At 49.7% G+C, this 22,294-nt stretch overlaps 2 protein-coding genes across 7 annotated transcripts; both read right to left on the bottom strand.

Annotated features, from left to right (window-relative positions):
• Positions 1-1,491: 1,491 nt before the first annotated feature.
• Positions 1,492-16,906, bottom strand: WDR73 (WD repeat domain 73). 5 transcript variants are annotated; one of them, XM_066239735.1, is made up of 9 exons: positions 16,834-16,854; positions 16,282-16,349; positions 15,920-16,156; positions 15,658-15,746; positions 13,753-13,841; positions 13,077-13,141; positions 4,809-4,973; positions 4,098-4,463; positions 1,492-2,312 (listed from the first exon to the last, which is right to left on the bottom strand). In XM_066239735.1, the coding sequence occupies exons 4-9, from the start codon at positions 15,691-15,693 to the stop codon at positions 2,077-2,079; spliced, it is 957 nt and encodes a 318-aa protein (XP_066095832.1). In that variant the 5' UTR covers positions 15,694-15,746; positions 15,920-16,156; positions 16,282-16,349; positions 16,834-16,854; the 3' UTR covers positions 1,492-2,076. The 5 variants fall into 5 exon arrangements, with proteins under 5 accessions (XP_066095832.1, XP_066095829.1, XP_066095828.1 ...); XM_066239732.1 differs by lacking the exon at positions 15,920-16,156 and having other exon boundaries at positions 16,254-16,349; positions 16,834-16,906; XM_066239731.1 differs by lacking the exon at positions 15,920-16,156 and having other exon boundaries at positions 16,834-16,900.
• Positions 16,907-17,750: 844 nt separating this feature from the next.
• NMB (neuromedin B) lies at positions 17,751-20,815 on the bottom strand. Of its 2 annotated transcripts, none has more exons than XM_066239299.1 (3): positions 20,576-20,815; positions 19,784-19,956; positions 17,751-18,029 (listed from the first exon to the last, which is right to left on the bottom strand). In XM_066239299.1, the coding sequence occupies exons 1-3, from the start codon at positions 20,730-20,732 to the stop codon at positions 17,994-17,996; spliced, it is 366 nt and encodes a 121-aa protein (XP_066095396.1). In that variant the 5' UTR covers positions 20,733-20,815; the 3' UTR covers positions 17,751-17,993. The 2 variants fall into 2 exon arrangements, with proteins under 2 accessions (XP_066095396.1, XP_066095395.1); XM_066239298.1 differs by having other exon boundaries at positions 17,751-18,024.
• Positions 20,816-22,294: the final 1,479 nt, after the last annotated feature.

Genomic DNA, 22,294 nt, shown 5'->3' with positions numbered 1-22,294 from the left:
TATCTGGAAATATGTAACCATAGTGAAACAGAATACCATGTGATTCTAACTTAGTGTGTGTGCATAAAAAGCTAGACCAGCATTTGGCAGAGATGCCTGGCAGTAAATGCTAACTAGAAAATAAAGAGAAAGAAAAGAATTCGGCTCTCTCACTCGATTTTGCCGACACCGTCTCTTCCTGTGGGACCCCTGGATTCCCCCTGGGGCTGGACCCCGGCACACAGCTGCCTGACCAATGCAGGTTTGCATTTGATTTGGACAGAGAATAATGAAACAATGGAGCCAAGAACTGGTGTGCCATTATCTTTAATCCTAGCTTGCACCCGGCAGGTGAGAAAGACACAGTGGGAAAACACTTCTCTTTCCATTCAGGGTTCCCAAAGCCACTGACTCATCCGAGTATCCCTAGAATCAAAGGTTTTTATCTTACCAGCCTTATTCATCTCTGTTCCCCATCTCCTTCTCTCGGCACAAACTGGCTTCTCCTTCAGCACTCTGCCATCTTGGCTGCCTCACCTTGCAATGCTAATTTCAAGAACCAAGAGAGAGCCCCTGGTCTCCCTTATTTTATAGTGTAGAAATTAAAGCCTTTAAGCCAGTATACAAATAAGGAAGTCTCTGATACAAAGCCACTTATCTGAGGCATAAATGGGATTCCTCATAAGAGTGCACCACCCTGCATCATGCATCTGTCAAGAGTGCGGGGAAAAGCTTAGTGTTGTGAAGATCTTAGTATTAAAAGGGTAGGGCCTGACCAGGTGGTGGCGCAGTGGATAGAGCGTCGGACCGGGATGCGGAAGGACCCAGGTTCGAGACCCCGAGGTCGCCAGCTTGAGCACGGGCTCATCTGGCTTGAGCAAAGAGCTCACCAGCTTAGACCCAAGGTCGCTGGCTCCAGCAGGGGGTTACTCGGTCTGCTGAAGGCCCGCGGTCAAGGCACATGTGAGAAAGCAATCAATGAACAACTAAGAAGTTGCAACACGCAACGAGAAACTGATGATTGATGCTTCTCATCTCTCTCCGTTCCTGTCTGTCTGTCCCTGTCTATCTCTGCCTCTGTAAAAAAAAAAAAAAAAAAAAAAAGGGTAGGAAAGGCTTAGTCTTAAAACTAACCCTTTGGCTAGAAGGATCCGGCCTGCTTCCAGCCTGTCCCCCACACCCAATGTAAAGTATAAGCGAGCAAACATATACATCATATTTGTAAACTTATTTGACCCACAAGGAGTATATTAGGTAATATGGGACTCATAAATCCCACGGCCTGTGAGCATGACCCAGGCCTCCCAGCTGATTCATACCAGAATGGTGGCCCCCACTCAGCTGCTTTGATAAGTCTGCTCTAACCCCAGAGAACATGACCTCCCCCCTTTCCTCTCTCCAAGACTCCAGCTTTATGGTGTCTTCAGCTCAGCTCCATCAGTCCTTCAGTCCGGAAGACAGATGAAAACAACAGCCTCACTTACTGAGTATTCACAGGGTGTCAGGTGCTGAGCCACGCACTTTAGTGCAGTGTCCCATGTAAGCATCTTCAGCCGCTCCACCAGGTGGTATTATGATAAGGCCCACTTCAGAGAGGGAAACTGAATAGAGCCAGGAGGCGAGCCCTGATCGGTCTGACTTCAACACTAGCGTCTTCATCACTGGAATATCAGCTTCCAAACAGTACAAAGTGCTGGGAGCCACAGCGTATGTAGGGGTTGGGCTGAGAGGTCGGTACACAGGTAATGGCTATGTGTGGTCATCATTACTCCTGAGACAGTCCCCCACAGCCCACCCGGTAAGGAAAGCATTGCTCACACCAAAGCCTCAGGACTGAGACTTGCTGGAAGCAGCAGGAACCTGTCACCCACAGCTGCTCTGATCTAAGAGTAGCCACCAACATTTTAACGGGCTCTGCATCCTACCAGGTGTTTTATCATTTATTTCTTCAAATTTCCCCAAGAACCCTGTGAAGTAGTTGCTACCTTCTGGCCCAAAGGCACTCAGCTGATAGCAGAGATCTGTGGTCACTTGAGTCCTAAATCAGCACCCTTGTACATAAAGCAGTTCCTCTTCCTACAAAGAGAGATGCTGGTGTCACCGGGAGGCACGGAAATCCACCCAGTCCCACACATGCAGAGAGGCATCATTCGCTGCCGATAACAAAGTCCTTGGTTTGTGGGGGTGCCAGGTGTGGGTGGTGACCAGTGGAGCAGTGTTTGTCCCATTGCCATCTAGAAAGATGTGACCTCTGTGAGTGAAGAAAGGTTCTACTTGGCCCTCCATTCCATCCCAAGACATGGCATCGTAGACTTGGACTGTCCCATCAAAACCTGAAGAAGAATAAGAAATGAGAAGATTGACACAGAATCTCTAAAATAGTTTTCACAGTTGGCTCTATGGTACCCAAACAGGCTATGGGATTAGGAATCTAATAGTTAACAAGATACTTAATGGCCAACCAAGGACACGGAGCATCTGCCCTCGGGCCGGCAGCTGCCAGCTCCACAGGGCGTATGATGATGAGAATCTTTTTTTTTTTTCTTTTTTTTTGTATTTTTCTGAAGCTGGAAACGGGGAGAGACAGTCAGACAGACTCCCGCATGCGCCCGACTGGGATCCACCCGGCACGCCCACCAGGGGGCGATGCTCTGCCCCTCCGGGGCGTCGCTCTGCCGCGACCAGAGCCACTCTAGCGCCTGGGGCAAAGGCCAAGGAGCCATCCCCAGCGCCCGGGCCATCTTTGCTCCAATGGAGCCTTGGCTGCAGGAGGAGAAGAGAGAGACAGAGAGGAAGGGGGGGGGGGTGGAGAAGCAAATGAGTGCTTCTCCTGTGTGCCCTGGCCGGGAATCAAAGCCGGGTCCCCCGCACGCCAGGCCGACGCTCTACCGCTGAGCCAACCGACCAGGGCACGATGAGAATCTTGTGTATCTATCATGTGCCAGGCCTGAGGCTAATCCTGAACATACATTGTTTTAAGTCTTACAACTGTATGAAATAGGTACTAATATATTTAGCCCAGGAAACTGAGGCTTGAAACTTTTTTAGACCCTTCCCACTTGCCCCAAATTCTTTTTTCCTAGCTTTTATTTATTCATTTTTAGAGGAAGGAGAGAGAAGGGGGAGGAGGAGGAGGAAGCACCAACTCCCCTATGTGTGTTGACCAGGCAAGCCCAGGGTTTTGAACCAATGACCTCAGCGTTCTAGGTCGATGCTTTATCCTGCACCAGCACAGGTCAGGCCACTTGCCCCAAATTTGAATCCATCTGAGTCTCTCTCAACAGATGGCTTATCTCCTACCCGAGGGGCAAACAGAAGCCTTTAGAGGAACATTCTCTAGGCTGTGTTCCCCAACAACCAAACTATATCCACATTCACTCCACCCTGCTGCCTTCTTGCCAGGAGCCAGTCCTTCCACCCCGGCTCCAGTCTTCCACTTTCTGGAACCTATTACCAGTGGTGATCCTTTCTTGCTCTCTCAACTATTCTTTCTTAAAAAAAAAAAAAAAAAAATTGTTTCTTTACTCATTGATTTCAGTGAGAGGAAAGGGTAGAGAGAGAGACTGGAACAGTGATCTATTCCTGTATGTACCCTGGCCGGGGAATGAACCGGCAGGCAACCTGTGCGCTTCAGAGTGAAGGTCCAACCAACAGAGTTATCTGGCCAAAGATCAACTATTCTTTCAACCTCTCCCTGTTCAACGGATCCATCATATTGGTCTTTGGAAACCCTCATTCAACTAGATACTGCCAGGCCAGACCCAGGAGCCTGCTGACCTAGAGGCTTGCTATAATTCAAAAAGCAAACAGACTGAGAAGCACCCTTGAGATCCGATGGCATCCTTCTGGTACAGCCTCGTGGCCATCCTAGTGTCTCACTATCTGCAGGCCTCTCGACCAACCTCAGAACTGAATTCCTGCGAGGAGAGGAAAGCCCTGCTACCGATGTATGAGTTTAGCAACCATAATGGGGAAGGGCCTTCCCCTGATGAGCCTGGAGAATTAATTTGGAGATTCTCTGGAACTTTAAATTTGGGGCCAGAGGCCCTTCCTGAGCACCCGATAGTCCCTCACAAGAGAAGCTCAAACAACAGATGCAAGACCCTGCTCAGCAGTACCTGAAATGGCCAAGCAGCTGTCCAGGCCTGGAGCCCAGGTCACCCGCAGCAGTTCTGGGTCAGGGCTCGGCGTGGACACTGGGCATTGGACTGAGCTCACAGGATGGCAGAGATCCCGAACATCAAGAAGACAGAGATGCCCATCTGAGCAAAGGCTGGCAATGTTGGGTCCAGGGCCCTGTCTCTTGCCCCGGACCTCTGCACACCACCTCCCTCCACCAGACCCTGGGCTAGGGCTGACGTTCTCCAGTGGTGCCCACTTCTGGCGGATGTCCACGACTCCCAGCCGGCCTGAGGGACAGCAGAAGGCAAAGGTGTCCGCATCTAGGACCTGGAGGCTACTTAGCTCCTCACTGTCACTGACACCTGGAAGACAGAGGGCAAAGAGAAAAGCTGCTGGAGTCACACAGGCTGCGCAATTGGTCAAGGCTAGCTGGTCCCCTCTGGGAAGCATCCCTAGTCCCAAGCAGAATAAATCAAATCTCCCCTCTCCTGTTCATCTTGCCATTCTACTCAGCTGGGTGGGTGCTGGTCCCCATGACTGACTCCTCCAATCCTAGAATGGGAGCCCCTTCAGGCCAGGGCTTGCTCTCATTCATCTGTGTCCCCAGCAGGTGGCACACAGGGCTGATTTCAGTTCAAACGTGGCTGAGTAGGGCTGGAAAGCAGATAGAGCTGGAGGAGCCAGCAAGGGGCAAACTGTGGCCACACCTGACAAGTACGTGGTCTTCTGGGATTCTAGATCCACAACCTTCAGATCGCTGAGCCGTACCCCGTTCAGAACTCCAGGCACCACTGAGGAGAAGATGGCGACCCTGGGCCAGAGACTCCCCTCTTTCTCATGCACAGCAATGGTGCTCACAGCCTTAATGACATCTAGGGGAAAGAGGAAGAGGTGAAAATCCAGAATGTTAATGAAGGTTTGAACCATTATACAATGAGAGCTGGCCAGTGGTCTTCCCTGGATATCTAGAAGGTCAAGAAAGAAAGGGAGCTCTCAGTTCCTAGGATTATTAGCATTAGAGGAGAGAGCAGAGAGGAGAGGAGAGAGAGGCCACGTGGAGGAGGCCAGGAGAAGCAGCCAAGATGGCGGAGTGCTGAGTGAGAAACCAGTTTGTGCAGAGTTTGTGCAGGAAGAAGGAAGGAGATGGGGAACAGAGGTGAATAAGTCTGGTGAGCTAGAAACCTTTGATTCTAGGGAACTCGGATAAGTCAGTAGCTTTGTGAGCACTGAATGAGTGGGTTTTGGAGCCCAGTGTGTGTTGTACTTGCCCGCTGGGTGCAGGCTAGGATTAAAGGTAATGGCCCATTAAAAAAAAAAAAAAAAAAGGGAGCTGACAGTTGGCAAGACAGGATGTGGAAACATAAACACTGCATTATATTTATATTTTGAAACTATCAGAAGGAGCACTTTAATTGTTTTTTAAATTTACTAATTTTAAAGAAGGGAAAAGAGACAGACGGAAACACTAATCTGTTTCTGTCTGTACCCTGACCAGGAATTGAACCAGCAACCTCTAAGCATTGGATGATGCTCTAATCAATTAAGCTATCCAGCCTGCACACTTTAATTTCTTTATAATTTGTCCTATTGTTGTAGTGAAACCAGTGAGAGTACACAGATGTTCTCCACACCAAAGTTCAAATTTAAAGGAGTCTTTATTTTAAAGCTGGCGACCACATGGAGACCTAAGTCATTCAAATCGTGTGGCCCTGAACACAGTTTGGGGCTAGCTTTTATTTATTTATTTATTTATTTATTTATTTATGTATTTTTCTGAAGTGAGAAGCAGGGAGGCAGAAAGACAGATTCCTGCATGTGCCTGACCCGAATCCACCCGGCAAGCCCTCTAGAGGACAATGCTCTGCCCATCTGGGGTGTTGCTTCGTTGCAACCGGAGCCATTCTAGTGCCTGAGGTGGAGGTCATGGAGCCGTTCTCAGCGCCTGGGCCAACTTGCTCCAGTGGAGCCTTGGCTGCAGGAGGGGAAGAGAGAGACAGAGAGAAAGGAGAGGGAAGGATGGAGAAGCAGATGGGTGCTTCTCCTGTGTGCCCTGGCTGGGAATTGAACCCGGGACATCCGCACGGCCAGGCAGAGCTATACCATTGAGCCAACTGGCCATGGCTGGGGCTAGCTTTTAAAGACAAAATTACACAATGATTGGGGAATGGGGAAGAGGGGAAGCATAGCAGTAAAACAAAGCAGTGAAACAAGCTCATTTACAATGTTTACCTACCTATAAGATTAATTCAGGAGAAACATTCTAGGAACATGTGCAACCTTGTGGAACTATTCCAGGGCCATAGCCTGGAAAACCAGCCTCAGGGCCAGGGGTAGGGAGTCTTTTAAGTTCTGCCAAAAGTCTCTTTGTTTTAGAGAAAATAAGTTCTGCTAAAAATTACTTATGCTAAGAGTCTTTCTTTCTTACATTTCGCTATGGCAGATAATGAATCTAGCCACCATCTCAAAAGCCTCAAAAGCAGTTCTGGCTTTTTATAGTTTGTGGAGACAAATAGAAGAAGAGAAAGGAAAAAATACACTGATAGCGTCATTTACACCTTAAGTGAAAACAACAGGTACAGAATTCATGAATAAATAATATTTCTTCAAAAACACATTCTATGACCCGAGAGCTCTGCTAAAGCCTTGCAGATAAAGGTTACAATGCAAATATCATTGTCTTTGAACATGACAAGTAAGAAAAGCCCATGTCCTTTTAACATTGAATAGAAAAAAGACACCTGACCTCAAGTTGAATCAAATTTTAGTTTTGTCTCAGCCTGCTTAGGGGGCAGGTAGACTCTCATCTCTGTATCTACAACTGAGGACTCTCTTAACCCAAGCCGTTTATAACACAGTTCAGAACAAGTAGTCTGCTGTACAAACTACCCAAAGGGAGATGCCTATCTTCTCGCTGCAGGAGGGGGCTCCTTAATTGGTCCCCACATTCTCTGAATAAAAGGAAGATCTATGTATTTTTTAAATTCTAAAGAATAGGTAAAAGTCAGGATGTGAAGAGAATGGTGGAGAGAAGGAACAGTAACACGACTTGTGCAGCAAGCAGGTGAGCAAGGCCCTGGAGACAGCTCCCAGGCAAGGAGCACACAGAGACCTGTCTGGCTGAACAAGAATGCCGGGGGCCCTTGAGTAATTACTGTTCCGCAAGCCCACAGGCTCTCAGTGCACTGACTCCAGACTGGCTCAGCTTACCCGCTCCTACCAAAGGAGGTGCAGAGTTCAGCAGCAGACACACAGCTGAGCCTCAGGGCCAGTCTGTCTCGGGGAAATGCCAATGAGGCTCTGATGTCAACCCACCCATCAGAGCTTTCTGTCTCCCAGACCGCAATGAAGCAGCTCCCTCTTCCCTTTCCACAGACTTTGAGGAACCTGTAACAGATTCCCCAGGACCTGCTGCTCTGAGCCAGGGGACGGTTCTCAGATGTGATTTGTCCCCAGTGGGAAAAAGGAGGAGCCAAAGGGAATGCTTCAAAGACCTGTATCAAAGATGGGTGGAAAACATAGGTTTTGGGGCCTGCTGATCAGAAAGCTGCTTCACAAACACAATAGAAAAGAAATGTAAGGCCCTGGCCGGTTAGCTCAGTTGCTTAGATCTAACATCATCCTGAAACGACAAGGTTGCAGGATTGATCCCTGGTCAGGGCACACTCGGGAAGTAATCAATGAACACACAACTAAGTGGAACACCAAATGAATGCTTCTCTTTCTCCTTCTCCACTCCTTCCTCTATGTCTCGCTAATCAATCAATTAAAACAATATATGGGCCCTGGCCGGTTGGCTCAGCGGTAGAGCGTCGGCCTAGCGTGCGGAGGACCCGGGTTCGATTCCCGGCCAGGGCACATAGAAGCGCCCATTTGCTTCTCCACCCCTCCGCCACGCTTTCCTCTCTGTCTCTCTCTTCCCCTCCCGCAGCCAAGGCTCCATTGGAGCAAAGATGGCCCGGGCGCTGGGCATGGCTCTGTGGCCTCTGCCTCAGGCGCTAGAGTGGCTCTGGTCGCAACATGGCGACGCCCAGGATGGGCAGAGCATCGCCCCCTGGGGGGCAGAGCACCGCCCCTGGTGGGCGTGCCGGGTGGATCCCGGTCGGGTGCATGCGGGAGTCTGTCTGACTGTCTCTCCCTGTTTCCAGCTTCAGAAAAATGAAAAACAAAACAAAACAAAAAAACAAACAAAAAAAAACAATATATGGCCCTGGCCGGTTGGCTCAGTGGTAGAGCGTCAGCCTGGCGTGCAGGAGTCCCGAGTTTGATTCCCGGCCAGGGCACACAGGAGAGGCGCCTGTCTGCTTCTCCACCTCTCCCCTTCTCCTTCTTCTCTGTCTCTCTCTTCCCCTCCTGCAGCCAAGGCTCCACTGGAGCAAAGTTGGCCTGGGCACTGAGGATGGCTCTGTGGCCTCTGCCTCAGGCGCTAGAGTGGCTCTGGTTGCAACAGAGCAACGCCCCAAATGGGCAGAGCATCGCCTCCTGGTGGGCGTGCTGGGTGGATCCTGGTCAGATGCATGAGGGAGTCTGTCTAACTGCTTCTCCGTTTCCAACTTCAGAGAAATACAAAAAAGAAAAAAAAAAATAAATAAATAAAAAGACAATACAAATGTTTGTAAGGACATGGAGATATAGGAACCCTCATACATTGCTGGCTGGTATATAAATGATGAAACCATTTTAGACAAGTTTCGAAGTTTCTAAAAGTATCAAACATAGATTTCCCAAATGACTCAGCAATCATATGTCCACAGAGACTTATACATGAATGTTCTTAGCAGCATTATTCATTGTAGCCAAAACTCAAACCCCTTAACTGGGTATAAATGTGGTACATCCAGATAATGGAACACTATTCAGCCATAAAGAGGAACCAGCTACTGCCGCTGTGGTAAGCTACCAAGGAATTGAAAACATTAGTATTAATATTTTAGGTGAAAAAGTCAGGCTTCTTGCCCCGTCCTTTCTTTAGGGAATGGAGGGAGAAGGAAGTGGGAGTTTCCTGGCTTACAAGGACATACTATGTACAGTACTGAGATAAGAAACCCCCTTTTACTAAGAAAGAAGCTTAAAAGGCATTTTATAATTTAGGCCAAGCATTCAGAGAGATTTTGTAAATAATGATTTTTATACTTGCGTGTGATTTACACCAGCTCAAGATGCTTAGAAAGGGCTATTATATTGTAAGCAGAAAGGTTTTTGTACTGAGTTTTGAATGAAAAGAGGAAGGAGACTTGGGCCCCCTCCCTCCCCCATACCTGTGAGGAAGAAGGTAAACAGCTAGCCAGGTGCAGGGGAGGGAGGGAAGATTCGAGTGGTCCTTTCCTCTCCCCTTTCTTTCTCCTTAATGGGCAATTTACAAATGCTTATCCTCTGACATCATGTAAGTCCCCTCCCATCCTGAAGTCGTGTGATTGATGTATGTACCTCTACCAGAGGTCTCAAACTCGAGGCGGCCCGCTGGCCGCATGTGGCCCGCCCACCAATTTTGTGCAGCCGCAGACTGGCCCGAAAACTAATCCACGAAGTTTGATTAGTCTGCGGGCCGCACAAAATTGGTGGGCGGGCTGCATGCGGCCCGCGGGCTGCGAGTTTGAGACCCCTGCCTAGACAAAGGAATAGTAGATACTAAAAAATTTGGGAACGTCTTTTAATATATAAAACAACACTTTTTTTTTTGTATTTTTCTGAAGCTGGAAACGGGGAGAGACAGTCAGACAGACTCCCGTATGCGCCCGACTGGGATCCACCCGGCACGCCCACCAGGGGCGAAGCTCTGCCCACCAGGGGGCGATGCTCTGCCCCTCCGGGGAGTCACTCCTCCACGACCAGAGCCACTCTAGCGCCTGGGGCAGAGGCCAAGGAGCCATCCCCAGGGCCCGGGCCATCCTTGCTCCAATGGAGCCTTGGCTGCGGGAGGGGAAGAGAGAGACAGAGAGGAAGGGGGGGGTGTGGAGAAGCAAATGGGCACTTCTCCTATGTGCCCTGGCTGGGAATCGAACCCGGGTCCCCCGCACGCCAGGCTGACACTCTACCGCTGAGCCAACCGGCCAGGGCCTATAAAACAACACTTTTTGCTATTATGTTACCTTGTAAGTTTTAATATGTAGGAATGTTTTTTATAAATCCTATAGACAAATGTTATAAGCTTGTTAATGATGATGTCATGCTCCCCTCCTCCTCCTCCTTTTGCCCCCACACTGTATGTGATCAAGTGTATATAACCAGCCTCAGAGCTATATTCGACACTGCCCGATTTGGGTCAGCTAAATCCCGTGTTTGTCATATGCAGCCAGCTTAATTAATAAAACTCAAAAATTCATTTGGACTTGGTGTCTCTACGTAAACCCGTGGAAGTAAGGTACGGTACTTTACAACATCACATGCTATGACATGGTATGATATGGTGGCTCTCAAAAGCACTATGCGGCCCTGGCCGGTTGGCTCAGTGGTAGAGCGTCGGCCTAGCGTGCGGAGGACCCGGGTTCGATTCCCGGCCAGGGCACACAGGAGAAGCGCCCATTTGCTTCTCCACCTCTCCGCCGCGCTTTCCTCTCTGTCTCTCTCTTCCCCTCCCGCAGCCAAGGCTCCATTGGAGCAAACATGGCCCGGGCGCTAGGGATGGCTCTGTAGCCTCTGCCCTAGGCGCTAGAGTGGCTCTGGTCGCAACATGGTGACGCCCAGGATGGGCAGAGCATCGCCCCCTGGTGGGCAGAGCTTCGCCCCACGGTGGGCGTGCCGGGTGGATCCCGGTCGGGTGCATGCGGGAGTCTGTCTGACTGTCTCTCCCCGTTTCCAGCTTCAGAAAAATGAAAAGAAAAAAAAAAAAAAAAAAAAGGCACTATGCTAGCCCTGGCCTGGGGTGTGAAAGTCCCAGGTTTGATTCCTAGTCAGGGCACACAGGAGAGGCAACCATCTGCTCCTGCACCCCTAGTTCTCCCCTTCTCTTTTTCTCTCCCTCTCTCTCCCCCCTCCCATAGCCACAGTTTGAATGGTTTAAGTAAGTTGGCCCTGGGTGCTGAGGATGGCTCCATGGCCTTGCCTCAGGTGCTGAAATAACTTGGTTGCTGAGCAAAGGAGCAGCTGCCCAGATGGGCAGAGTGTCACCCAGTAGGGCCTTGTCAGGATCCTAGTTGAAGCACATGCGGGAACTGTCTCTCTGCCTCAACTGCCTCTCACTTAATAAAAAACAAACAAACAAAAACCACTACACTAAGTGAAAGAAGCCAGATATAAGAGACCACATATTGTACGATTCCATTGATACAAAACGTCCAGGAAAGGCAAATCTATGAAAGACAGAAAGTAGATCACGTGGTTACCTGGCGCACGGTGTAGGCATGGGATTAATAGTAAATAGCATGATGGATCTTACTGAGGTTATGAAAATTGTTCTAAAACTGATTTACAGTGATGATTGCACAACTTGTTAAATTTACTAAAAATTAATGAATTATACACTTAAAATGAGTGACTTTCAATTAAATTATATTAAAAAATCAATCATAACTACAAGTGATTCAAACACCAGGAAGCATTAACAAAATAACAAAAAAAATAAAGGAAAGTGCAGTAACCTCAAAGCAAAGGAGCACACGAACTGCCTTTCCGCAACAATGGTACTCAGAGAGAAGCCAACACCTGCAGCCAGTTTCTGGGAAGCATCCAAGTGAGGCAGTTTGGGGAACTGCCCGTAGGCACTGAATCACACAAGCAAAGGGCAGTTCCAAGAGCGAAGGCCGGTGCCCATGAGGAACACTTCCACGCTGGCCAACAAGACTTGAACTGAGGAGGGATGGAAGGGATGGACCAGGCTGCAGACTCTGGCATCTGCCCGACAGGAGAACACACAGGGAACTCCCCTCCACTCCCAGAGGGAGTGGGAGTCCAGTTACTTCTCTGAGGGAGATGCGTCAGCCCAGTCTCTTGGTCACTCAGTTTTCCTTCCCCAAGGCTACCATGCCAGCAAAGGGAGGTGACCTCCTGCTGTCTCCTCTTACTTGAGGAGGCGAGCTAACCTGAGTGGCGACAGCTCTGTCCTAGTCTCTGCCATTGCTCTCACCTGGGGGAGAGGTAGCTTACTACATGCTCTGCCTGTGACTGGGTTAAGCTCAACTCCTGAAGCAAATCACAGGAAGCTCCATTTGGGGCTTGTGTGCCATGCTGTGGTTGCTAGTTCAACTCTGTCTGCATTAAAGCAAACACTGAATTTCAATTACCACCTGACTCTGAGTCTACGTTTTCTTTTAACTAAGTAAGAAGTGGAGAAGCAGAGACAGACTGCTGAATGCGCCCTGGACCAGAATCCATCTGGCAAGCCCTTACAAGGCGATGCTCAGCCCGACTGGGTCACAGCTCCACTGCTTGACAACTGAGCTATTTTAGTGCCTGAGGCCAAAGCCATGGAGCCATCCTCAGCCCATGGGGCCAACTTTGCTCAAACTATTTGAGCCATGGCTGCAAGAGGAGAAGAGAGAGAGAGAGAGAGAGAGAGAAAGAGAGAGAGAGAGAGAAGGGGAAAAACAGTTGCTTCTCCTGTGTGCCTGACCAGGAATCAAACCCAGGACTTCCACACACTGGCCAATGCTCTACCACTGAGCCAACCAGCCAGAGCCTTCAATTTTAATATTTTCTTTTTTGGGGTGTGTGTGCTCGCACGAGAGAGAGGGACAGACAAGAAAGGAGAAAGATGAGAAGCATCAACTTGTAGTTGTAGTACCTTAGTTGTTCATTGCTCACTTTCTCATATGTGCTTTGACCAGGCTGTTCCAGCTGAGCCAGTGACCCCTTTGCTCAAGCCAGCAACCTTGGGCTCAAGCCGGAGACTTTGGGGTATTGAACCTGGGTCCTTAATATCCCAGGCTGATGCTCTATCCTCTGTGCCACCACTTGGTTAAGCTGAGTCTACACCTTAATTGGCTCAGATCAGAGGATAGAGGTGTGTGAGTGTAAACCCGCACCAAGTCAAATTCACTTACCACTGTCCTCCGCGATCTGCCATACCTGCAGGTAACAACCTGGAAGGCCACTGGTCACCAGCAACCTAGTCAGGATGAAGAGGAAATTTTAGTTCAGACAGTGGGGAGCTCATCCACATACCACCCAGCCTTTCCCCTCTCCAATCCACTGAACTTGGGATTCCTACATGTACCTCAGGAAAGCTCACTGCAAGAAGGGATTGTCAGGACCAGCGACCCTCATCTAATAGAGGAGCAGGCTCATTCCACTTTAGGGACAGACCCACAATGATAGAGCCATGGGACTCAGCCCAGGCTTCCATGTGGCATGAAGTGTCCTAGAGAGGACACAAGCATGGAGCCTGAACACATAGCTCTGACCCAGACTCTTAGCCTCTGGCAGCTGAGCTAGCAGTCCCAGCTACCTAGCCTCAGCTCTCTGAGAAACTGAGAGCATCATTTATCTATTTGGAGCAGCTCCAGAGATCTGTGGGTTATAGTAGTTGAAAGGTCTTCTGAGGGACCATAAAGCCACCAAGCAATAGATGGTTTGTATCCCAGATTTCTGTGTGCTTGAATGCTCACATGTCCATGTGCTGACAGGATGGGGAGGGGTGGTGATAAAGAGGCAGAGTGCTCCTGACATTTCCAGCTACTCCATCCTGAATGGAAGGTCTGGGTCAAAAGCTGACCATACCTGGTGTCTGGCACGTGCTTCAGATCAAAGACAGACTTGTCTGAAAATCCTCCATGGCGTACCTTGAAATCTCTTTCTGGGAATAAGCCCTGAAATACAGAGCGGTGGCCAGTCAGGTCGAGTCTGCTCTCCCAAGGAACGTTTCAGACAAGCTCTAGGTAAGGAGCCAGACCCCAGCCTGGCAGGAAGCCATGGAAGCTGCTCTGCTGGCAACAGATGCTTCTCCCTGCAGGTCTTGTGTACTATTTGTCAGTGTTGGTCTCAGTTGCCCACATGGATAGCTTCCTTTCTTTCCTGCACATCCAAACGCTTCTAACCTTTCTTTCTAGCACATGTTATATTCCAGGCTTTCTTAGAAGAGTCAGAGAGGCTTAATAGCTTCATCAAATAAAGCTGGAAGGCATCAGCCAACTAACACCGCCATTTCTCCTGCCACCTCCCAATGGAAATCAGGTAGGTTCCTCTAGTAATAAAACACAACAACTACTATTTATCTAGCATTGACTGTATCAGGCACTGTATTTAGTGCTTTGTCTACTTCATCATGTTGAATTCTTACAAACACCATAGGAGAGATACAAGTACTTTCATTACTATTCTAAAATGATAAAACTACCTGACCAGGAGGTTGCACAGTGGATAGAACATTGGCCAAGGACACAGAGCGCCAAGGTCGCAGGCTTGAGCGTGGGATCATAGACATGATCCTATGGTCGCTGGCTTGAGCCCAAAGGTTGCTGGCTTGAAGCCCAAAGTCACTGGCTCGGCTGGAGTCCCCCGGTCAAGGCATAAATGAGAAAGCAATCAATGACCAACTAAGGTGCCACAACTATGAGTTAACGCTTCTCATCTCTCTCCCTTCCTGTCTTTCTTTCTCTCACAAAAATAAAAAAGATAAAACTAAGGCACAGCAAATTTAAGCAAGTTTTCTAAGATCACACAGGGATCATGTTGCAAATCTGAACCAAAATCTTGTCAACCAAGTCTATGCTCTTAGCCACTAGATTATAATTTCCATGCAAGGAACTGGAGGCAGGGAAAAAGGAAGTGGCACAAGAGGAAAGAGGAAAAGCCAGTGGTGAGGTGGGAGGTAAATCAAGTCTCTCATAAAGGCCCCGTCTGGGTGAGCTCCTTCCTGGCTCAAGGTTCAGTGATGGGGAAAGGGAGGTCAAGAGCCCTAGGTAGAAAACTCCCCCTGGGCAACAGGGACCAGGCTGCCCTCTCAGATGTATCAGTGATTTTATAGCAACATCAAGCAGCCATCTAGTATTCCTTGTGGGTTCATCTTCCTCCACCCATTCCTTAAATGTATCGCCTTAAGTTCTGTCTTTCCCCTCTCCAGCCCACTCATCCTGGAATTCCAACATGCCCACCTCAGGAAAGCTCACTGCAGGAAGGGATTGTCCAGATACACCCTCTATATCCCAAAGGCTCCCTAAATCTATTTTTTTTAATTTTATTTATTCATTTTAGAGGGGAGAGAGAGAGAGACAGAGAGAGAGACAGAGAGAGAGAGAGATGGGGGGAGGAGCAGGAAGCATCAACTCCCCTATGTGCCTTGACCAGGCAAGCCCAGGGTTTCAAACCAGCGACCTCAGCATTTCCAGGTCGACGCTTTATCCACTGCGCCACCACAGGTCAGGCCTAAATCTATTTTTCATAAATTAAAATTGACCTCTTCCTCAGGTAGCCCTAAGTAAATCACAGGACTTTCCTTAGTACTTATCTCTGTGCATATTTGTCTCCCTCTATTAGACCAGAAGGGCAGGTGAAGGGTTTCTCTCCCTCTCTCTCTCTCTAGTATGCAGGACAACAGCTAGTAGATAGTAACAGCTCCATAAAGGTTCAATGAATAAATGACTAAAAGTAGACACATATATACTCAGCATTTATATTTCAAGTTACCTGGTTTTCTTTTACAGAAAGTCTGAGCGGTAACATCAGATGAAGAATTTCATTTTTTTTAAGGCTTTCATAGCCAGCAACACAAACCCCTAAAAAAAGAAGCAGAAATAGCTGTAACAAACTGCTAGAAAGATTCTGGACCATGGTTGGGTCTAGAAACTCCATCAAACCTGCTGAAGCAAAGATAATTTCCTTTGTCATTGACATGCAGCCAGCCTTGTACTGGAAGATGAAAGAGATCTAGATCTTAACAAGTGCTTACAGGGCAAAAAATTGCCACAAGTGACCAAGAGGTCCTAGGAGGAGTGAGTTGGGTCCTGCTGGGCTGAACTCTTTTTTTTTTTTTTCTCCTCCTATTTTTCTGAAGTGAGAAGCAGGGATGCAGAGACAGACTCCCGCATGCCCACTAGGGGACGTTGCTCCGTTGCAACCCGCGCCATTCGGAGGCCATGGAGCTATCCTCAGTGCCCCGGCCAACTTTGATCCAATGGAGCCTTGGCTGCGGGAGGGAAAGAGAGAGGAAGGTGAGGAGTCTGGGTGAAGAAGCAGATGGGCGCTTCTCCTGTGTGCCCTGGCTGGGCTGAACTCTTGCGTACCAGCCTGAGTGCGATTCCACCTCCTCACCTTTGTCACCAATCCATTCAAGGACTCGAGTGGCTCCCGAGAGGTCGAATGCATGGAAATCCTGGTACCTGCGAGGCAGGGACACAATGTCACAAGGCGCATGGCACTTTACAGCTGTTTAAGAACTGAGGCGACAGCATGGTTCGGTTGTTGGAGGTCCAGTCTCTGGACTCAGACAAACTCCCGATCAAGTCTTGCTACACATTTTGCTCCCTTTGTGGCTGAGACCAGGCCAGACACGATTTCCCTGAGCCTCGGTCCTCAGCTGCAAAACGGAACTCTCAAGAGTACTCAGACTTTTCCAGGTTGATGAGATAACCTGGGGTTCAATTCAGAGACCGGTGCAAAATAATTGGTCACGTATTACCCTCCACAAGCATTGCCTCTTACTAGTACCTCACAGAGTGTGCGCACACAGGAACGTGCTATTTCCCAAAAACGAAAGCCGAGGCCTTGGCAGAGTCCTCGTAAGCCTCGTCCAGGATTCCCTACATTTTCCACCTCGCGCTCCCCAGGCCAGATCCTACCCAAATCCTCCATCCCGTGACTTACAAGCGCAAAGATTCCACCAGCCAGTCCTCCGCGGGATCCATGGCAACTCTCGCTTCCGTTACCTCACTTCCGCCACCCTTCCTGGGCGGGAGCGGCTTTCTCGCGAGGAGTGGGAGCAGCTTGCTCTGACACAAAGGGCGTGGTTTACGTCAGGGGGCGGGGCCTAGAGTTGCCGAAGCGTCGCTACGACCCTCAGAGCTCTCGTAGGTTCGAGGTTCTCTGGGCAAAGGGTATGGAGACATAACGTAGAAACAGGGATTTCCAGGATGTCAGCTTCGGGCGGGGCCTGAGGGACCAAATGCCGTCCGATTTACGACCGGATATTTGCAATGCAGAGGGCCAAGGCCAGATGTGATACAGGACGTCCGGTTAAATTCGAATATTAGATAACGAATAATTTTTCTCATAAGTATGTTCATGCAATATTAGGCTATTTTATACAAAAAATATGATTGTTTATCTGAAATTCTCATTTAACTGGCTGTCCTGTATTCTTTGCTAACTCTGGCAATCCGACAGAAAGCCAGAGACATTGAGAGAGCAAGGGGGGCTGGATCCCAGCTAGGCTCTCACCCTTATATGCTGGGGCTCCCCTCAAAGCCTGGCGTGAGGCTGAAATTAACGGAATAAGCGAAACTCCGAGTAGTGTAGGCAGCTTCCTTTCATGGGCGAGGAAACACGAGAGACTTTCCTGTGCCAGCTGGTGGCAGAGGCGAGAGTAGAACCAATGGCCTGGCACAGGACCTGGCATACAGCAGGTGTTGAGTACCTGCTTGCTGAATGAGCTAACGAGTAGGAGTCCTGAGTCAGTGCCAGGCTAGTGCCTTGGAGTGTTCTGGGCTTTTTGGATCCAGCCCTCTCCCCCTCCCTTCCCCCATTCCCTCTAACACGCAGCAAGGAGAGGACGAGACAATCTATGTAAAGAGCAGGGTTTTATTCATAACTTCAAAAGGGAAGCAATAAATACAGCAGGAACATAATTTGTGTCTGCAGTGCTGATGATATTCCTGGTGACCCGACCAGAAATCACAGTAATGGAGTAACAGAGATTTCAGCCCAGGATTTACATCCAGATGGGGCTACTACCAAGGTCCCATTCAGCACCTTCCCGGGGTGGACAGAGTCTAAGCTGTGTTGTCCAATCTTCCTGGTTAATGGCCTCATTGCGGCAGCATCTGCACCAGCGGCCTTCTGTACTGAAGAGGAACACAGAGGAATTACCCTGGGCAGAGGAGGCAAATGCTAGGGGCATCCTTCATTCCTAAGCTCTAGCATCCACAGAGTTAGACAGGGACAGGCTCTCATCTGAGGCAGCCCCACCCCCACCCCAGCACCTTTCTTCCTGAAGAAGGGCCTAGTAGAGGTGGCGACAGTGGCTTTCTGAAAATATAACCCCAACCTAACAGAGTGGTCATGACAGTCCAGTGAGATCATTGGAAGTAAAGTCCAAGTATGGTGACTGGCCCTCTGCCAGCATCAGTGTTTTCACTCACCTAAACCTCACTTCTGAAGCCCATACCCCAGGGCTAGGTATTGTTTCCTAAGATTCTCTAGTTGGCCTGCATGTTTCAGGCCTTCAAGACCAATGGTAACAGAGGTAACATTGTCCCCCTCCAGACTCAGCCAGCACAGGCTCCTGGCCATAATGTCTGTGGTCCCCAGGGGCGAGTGGTACTATTAGGAGGGTCAGAAAGGCTGGCTGCAGCTGGACCTTCTTTAGGGCATGCCCCTGCCTTCTTTCAAAATGTACATACTGTATACTTTGCACAGTCGAGGATACAAAGCTGAGTCAGCTACAGTGCTACCGGGGAGCTCAGACTAGACTCTTATTTACTAAGCGCTTTCTATATACCTGGCATCATGCTGTGCACATGACACAGTCTCATTTTATAAGAGATGAGCATTATTATCCCCATTTTATAGATGACGAAGATGAGGCTTAAAGCAGGTAAGTGATATTTCTAAGGTCACACAGCTTCTAACGAGCTAGGTTTTGAGCATAGCACACTGTCACCAGAATCCAGATCTACCACCTCACTCTGCCTTCCACACACAGCAACAGAGCACCAGGGAACGTGGGATGGGGACCGCACCAGGAGCAGGGAATGGCTAGAGACTAAGTCTGGCTTGGCTTTAGTTTGGGGGCCTTAAACACCATAGTCAGTGGTTTATAATTAAGGGTGATTTTTAACTCCTACCTGTCCCCTCACCAGTGAACCTCTGGCATTGTCTGAAGACATTTTCTATTATCACAATTGGGGATGTGGGGGGATACTCAGGTGGACAGAGACCAGGAATACTGCTAAACTTCCTACAATGCACAGCACAGCTCCCACAGCAAAGAATCACCCATTCCAGAATGTCAAGAGTGCACCAAGGTCAAGAAACCTTGCCATGGGTCACAGAGGCAGGTGCAGACTGGAAATAGCACTAGTCAAGGTGAACAAGGGTGGACTCTGTTTCGGCTGCTGACTCTTCTCTTCCCCTCTGTGGGCCCCAGGGTCCCAACTTTAACCACAAACACATTCAGGGCACAGTGAGGGTAGACAGCTGAGGTGGGGGCAAGTCTGTCTGGATTGTGAGGGAAGATCCAGCTGCAAGTGGCTGGATAATCCTGGGCTGTGACTTTAGACTGGGCAATCGGTGAGGGGAGATTTCTCCCAATACTTCTTACTCCGTAGAGTTTGCTAGGAAAGTCAGCTTCCTTTCTTTTTTCTATTTCTTTCTTTCTTTCTTTCTTTCTTTCTTTCTTTCTTTCTTTCTATTTCTTCAGCTTCCTTTCTTTGGAGTCCTCTCCTTGTAAGCTCTGGGTCACAGAAAGAGCCGAGAGTCCCTGGATTTCTGGGGCCCATCACACCCTGGTCAGGCAGGCACACCCTAAACCCAATGCCGGACCCAAAGGCGGCCCTGGCTGAACCTCTCCTGGGCCCACGGTGGGGGCCCAGCTCACCTGGGTGTGAGGTGCTGGGCCGCTGGGGCTCCTGCCCAGAGCCTTCTTCAGCAGGAGGAACCTGAGCAGATCATGACTCAGCTGTAGTCTCTGGTCCCTCAGGGAGATGTGGGGAGCTGTCCCCAGTAGGGATGGGCTGGGGGGCTCCAGACTCTTCTTGCCCATGAAGTGACCTAGAAAGGAGGTGCCGATGCACAAGGAAGTCAGGGAGCGTGGATCCTGTCACAGCGGGAAAGCTCCCCATCTCTCTCACCTTTTAGTTCTCAGTGCAGGAATATACGCAACCTTCCTTCTCTTCACCAAGGAGCCATAAAGACCCCTGGGTGGTGGCAAAGCCTGCACCTAAACTTTTCCTGAACCAGTGGTGGGGTGGGGAGGATGACACAGCTAGGTGGAGGTGGGATGGGTCAGGGCCAGGGAGAAACTCTGCCAGGTGTGCTGCCTGCTTAGAAGAGGGCAGCACAGGCAGGGAAGGAAGTGGAGAATGAAGGTGTCTGGAAGGCTGAGGTGCAGGGATGAGATACACAGAGGCTAGAAGAGTCCATGGAGTCTTGCTTAAGGGAAGGGGCACGAGCTGGCAGGTGATGTAGGATCCAGCCTCGGCTCTGCTTGAAACTGGCTGAGTGATCTTAGCCAACTCACTGACCGGTCTGGGTCTCAAGTTCCCTATCATTTAAATTAGATAAGTTTCAGGGTCCCCAGACACTAATGTCTGTGGCTGATGGGAGGCTAGAGAAGGAAAGGGAATGACAACACTTTGGTAGGGCGCTTGCCCGGGTCCCATAGACTTACCAGTAGCCCAGAGGTTGCCTCGCGGGTGCACTCGGATCTTGCTGGCCGGGCTGCGGGGCTCCGGGAGATCCCAGCTGACTGAAGCAGCGTTGGCAGAGAGCAGAGCAAAGAACAGGACACCTCCAAGCCACCGAGCACCCCCCACCCTTAAGGCCATGGCTGTGCTCAAGCCCCAACACGGCTGCCGGTTCTGGAACTACGAGCTTGTAGCGTTTCGCAGTGGGCGCCCCAGTGTCCTGCGCCCACTTTCCCAGCTTTTAAACTCGCGCCCCTGGGGGCGGAGCCTGTCTGAGGAGCCCGCCCCTGGTGCCGCCTAGCCCCGCCCCGCCCCTCCAGCCCTTCCTCTGTCTCAGTCAAGGGTCCCTCACAAACTGCTCACCGCACTCTTGCCCCAGTGGGAACCGCTTCCACGGAGTGTTCTGGCCCGAGCCCACCATCTTCCGGCGAAGGCGCTGGCCCTCCCTCCCCACGTCCACCAGCTTTCTGGTCGAGTGATACCGGTATTTCACCGCTAAGTCTCTCTTTACAAGGGTGAATGTGGCTAGTGCCCTGCAAAGTGCCAGGTACTAGAGGAGCTCCCTCCCTTCTGAGGCATCTGGCCCGCTCTCTGCCTGCTCTCTGCTAGCACTCACCAGAAATCACAGCAGGTGCTTGGGATGGGAAAGTAGAATGACAGTGGGGGAGACCCCGCCCCTATGGGCGCCCTGCTGGGGAGAGCCTGGCCATTTTTTGGGTAGGAGGAGGCATCTCTCTCAGTCAGGGGAGTGAGCACTGGACCAGGTGTTCATATGACATCCTCGAACCTCACTTTCTTCAACTACAAGATGGAAATAACCACAACACCCTATTTTTAATACTTGAATATTTTTAGCAGGTTGTGTGTGTGTGTGTGTGTGTGTGTGTGTGTGTGGCTGAAAGCAGCAGTCCTTAGGACTGCCCACTCATACTAGCACTGTCTTCTCCAAAGAAGCTGTCCAGTCTTTCCTGGAACAAAATTCGGGTCAATGGCATCACTTTATGAGTAGGCAAAGAGGCTGTGCTCCAAAATAATACATTTTCTTTAGCTTAAATATTTCCTAAACACCAATGTTCAGACCACTGTGCTAGGCACTGAAGGAGCAGAGACAAAAGCTAATTCCCTGCTCCCCAGGGAGTTCTCCATCTCATGGGAGAGGCGGAGTGCACAGGAGTGATAATGGAGGTGCAGACAACCCCTGGACTCTGGATCCTTCCCTGAAACACTGTACATTATGGCTGTCACAAAACCTGCTCAATAATGGCATTGCTATTAGGCCTGCTAGCTCTGTGGATCACCATCCTGAAAAGGGAAGCATATCTGAGAAGCTGCTTGTCACACTGAACTCCCAGGAGCATGACACACAGGACAGGGACACTCCATTTCCAGCTCTGGTTTTTTTCTCAACCTCCTTGAGTCTCATCTCCCACCCTGGCATTTACACCTCTCTGCATTCCTGTCACTGCTTAGCCATGGTGTACAGATATAGCTCTTATCACCTTCCTGTAATAGTCATTTTGCGACCCCCTCCCTCTCCTCCACATCAGTCACACACCCATCCTGTCTTCTCCAGTCCTAGGATGCAGTAATTGGTGGAAACACATAAGAGCTGGCATGGAGTGCTGCCTCACTTAAGGCTTGAAAGAATCTTATTCGGTAGGCTCACCTCTAATGTGATAGCTAGAAACAAGCTCAGAGGGTAG

Source organism: Saccopteryx bilineata, chromosome 7 (genome assembly GCF_036850765.1).
Source record: "Saccopteryx bilineata isolate mSacBil1 chromosome 7, mSacBil1_pri_phased_curated, whole genome shotgun sequence".
Classification (NCBI taxonomy): domain Eukaryota; kingdom Metazoa; phylum Chordata; class Mammalia; order Chiroptera; family Emballonuridae; genus Saccopteryx; species Saccopteryx bilineata.
Note: the sequence above shows the minus strand (reverse complement) of the source record. Positions and strands in the feature narration are given on the sequence as shown.

Bases quoted from the DNA above. Each gene is read 5' to 3' on its own strand.
- WDR73 (XM_066239731.1), bottom strand. From the start codon at position 16,874: ATGGATCCCGCGGAGGACTGGCTGGTGGAATCTTTGCGCTT. The intron at 16,350-16,833 runs GTAAGTCACGGG...CCTGCCTCGCAG, and splicing joins CTGGTGGAATCTTTGCGCTT to GTACCAGGATTTCCATGCAT. The intron at 4,974-13,076 runs GTAAGTGAATTT...TCTTTCCCCTAG, and splicing joins GCAGATCGCGGAGGACAGTG to ATGTCATTAAGGCTGTGAGC.
- NMB (XM_066239298.1), bottom strand. From the start codon at position 20,732: ATGGCCTTAAGGGTGGGGGGTGCTCGGTGGCTTGGAGGTGTCCTGTTC. The intron at 19,957-20,575 runs GTAAGTCTATGG...CCTCCTTTCTAG, and splicing joins AGGCAACCTCTGGGCTACTG to GTCACTTCATGGGCAAGAAG. The intron at 18,025-19,783 runs GTGAGCTGGGCC...TCTTCAGTACAG, and splicing joins GCCCAGCACCTCACACCCAG to AAGGCCGCTGGTGCAGATGC.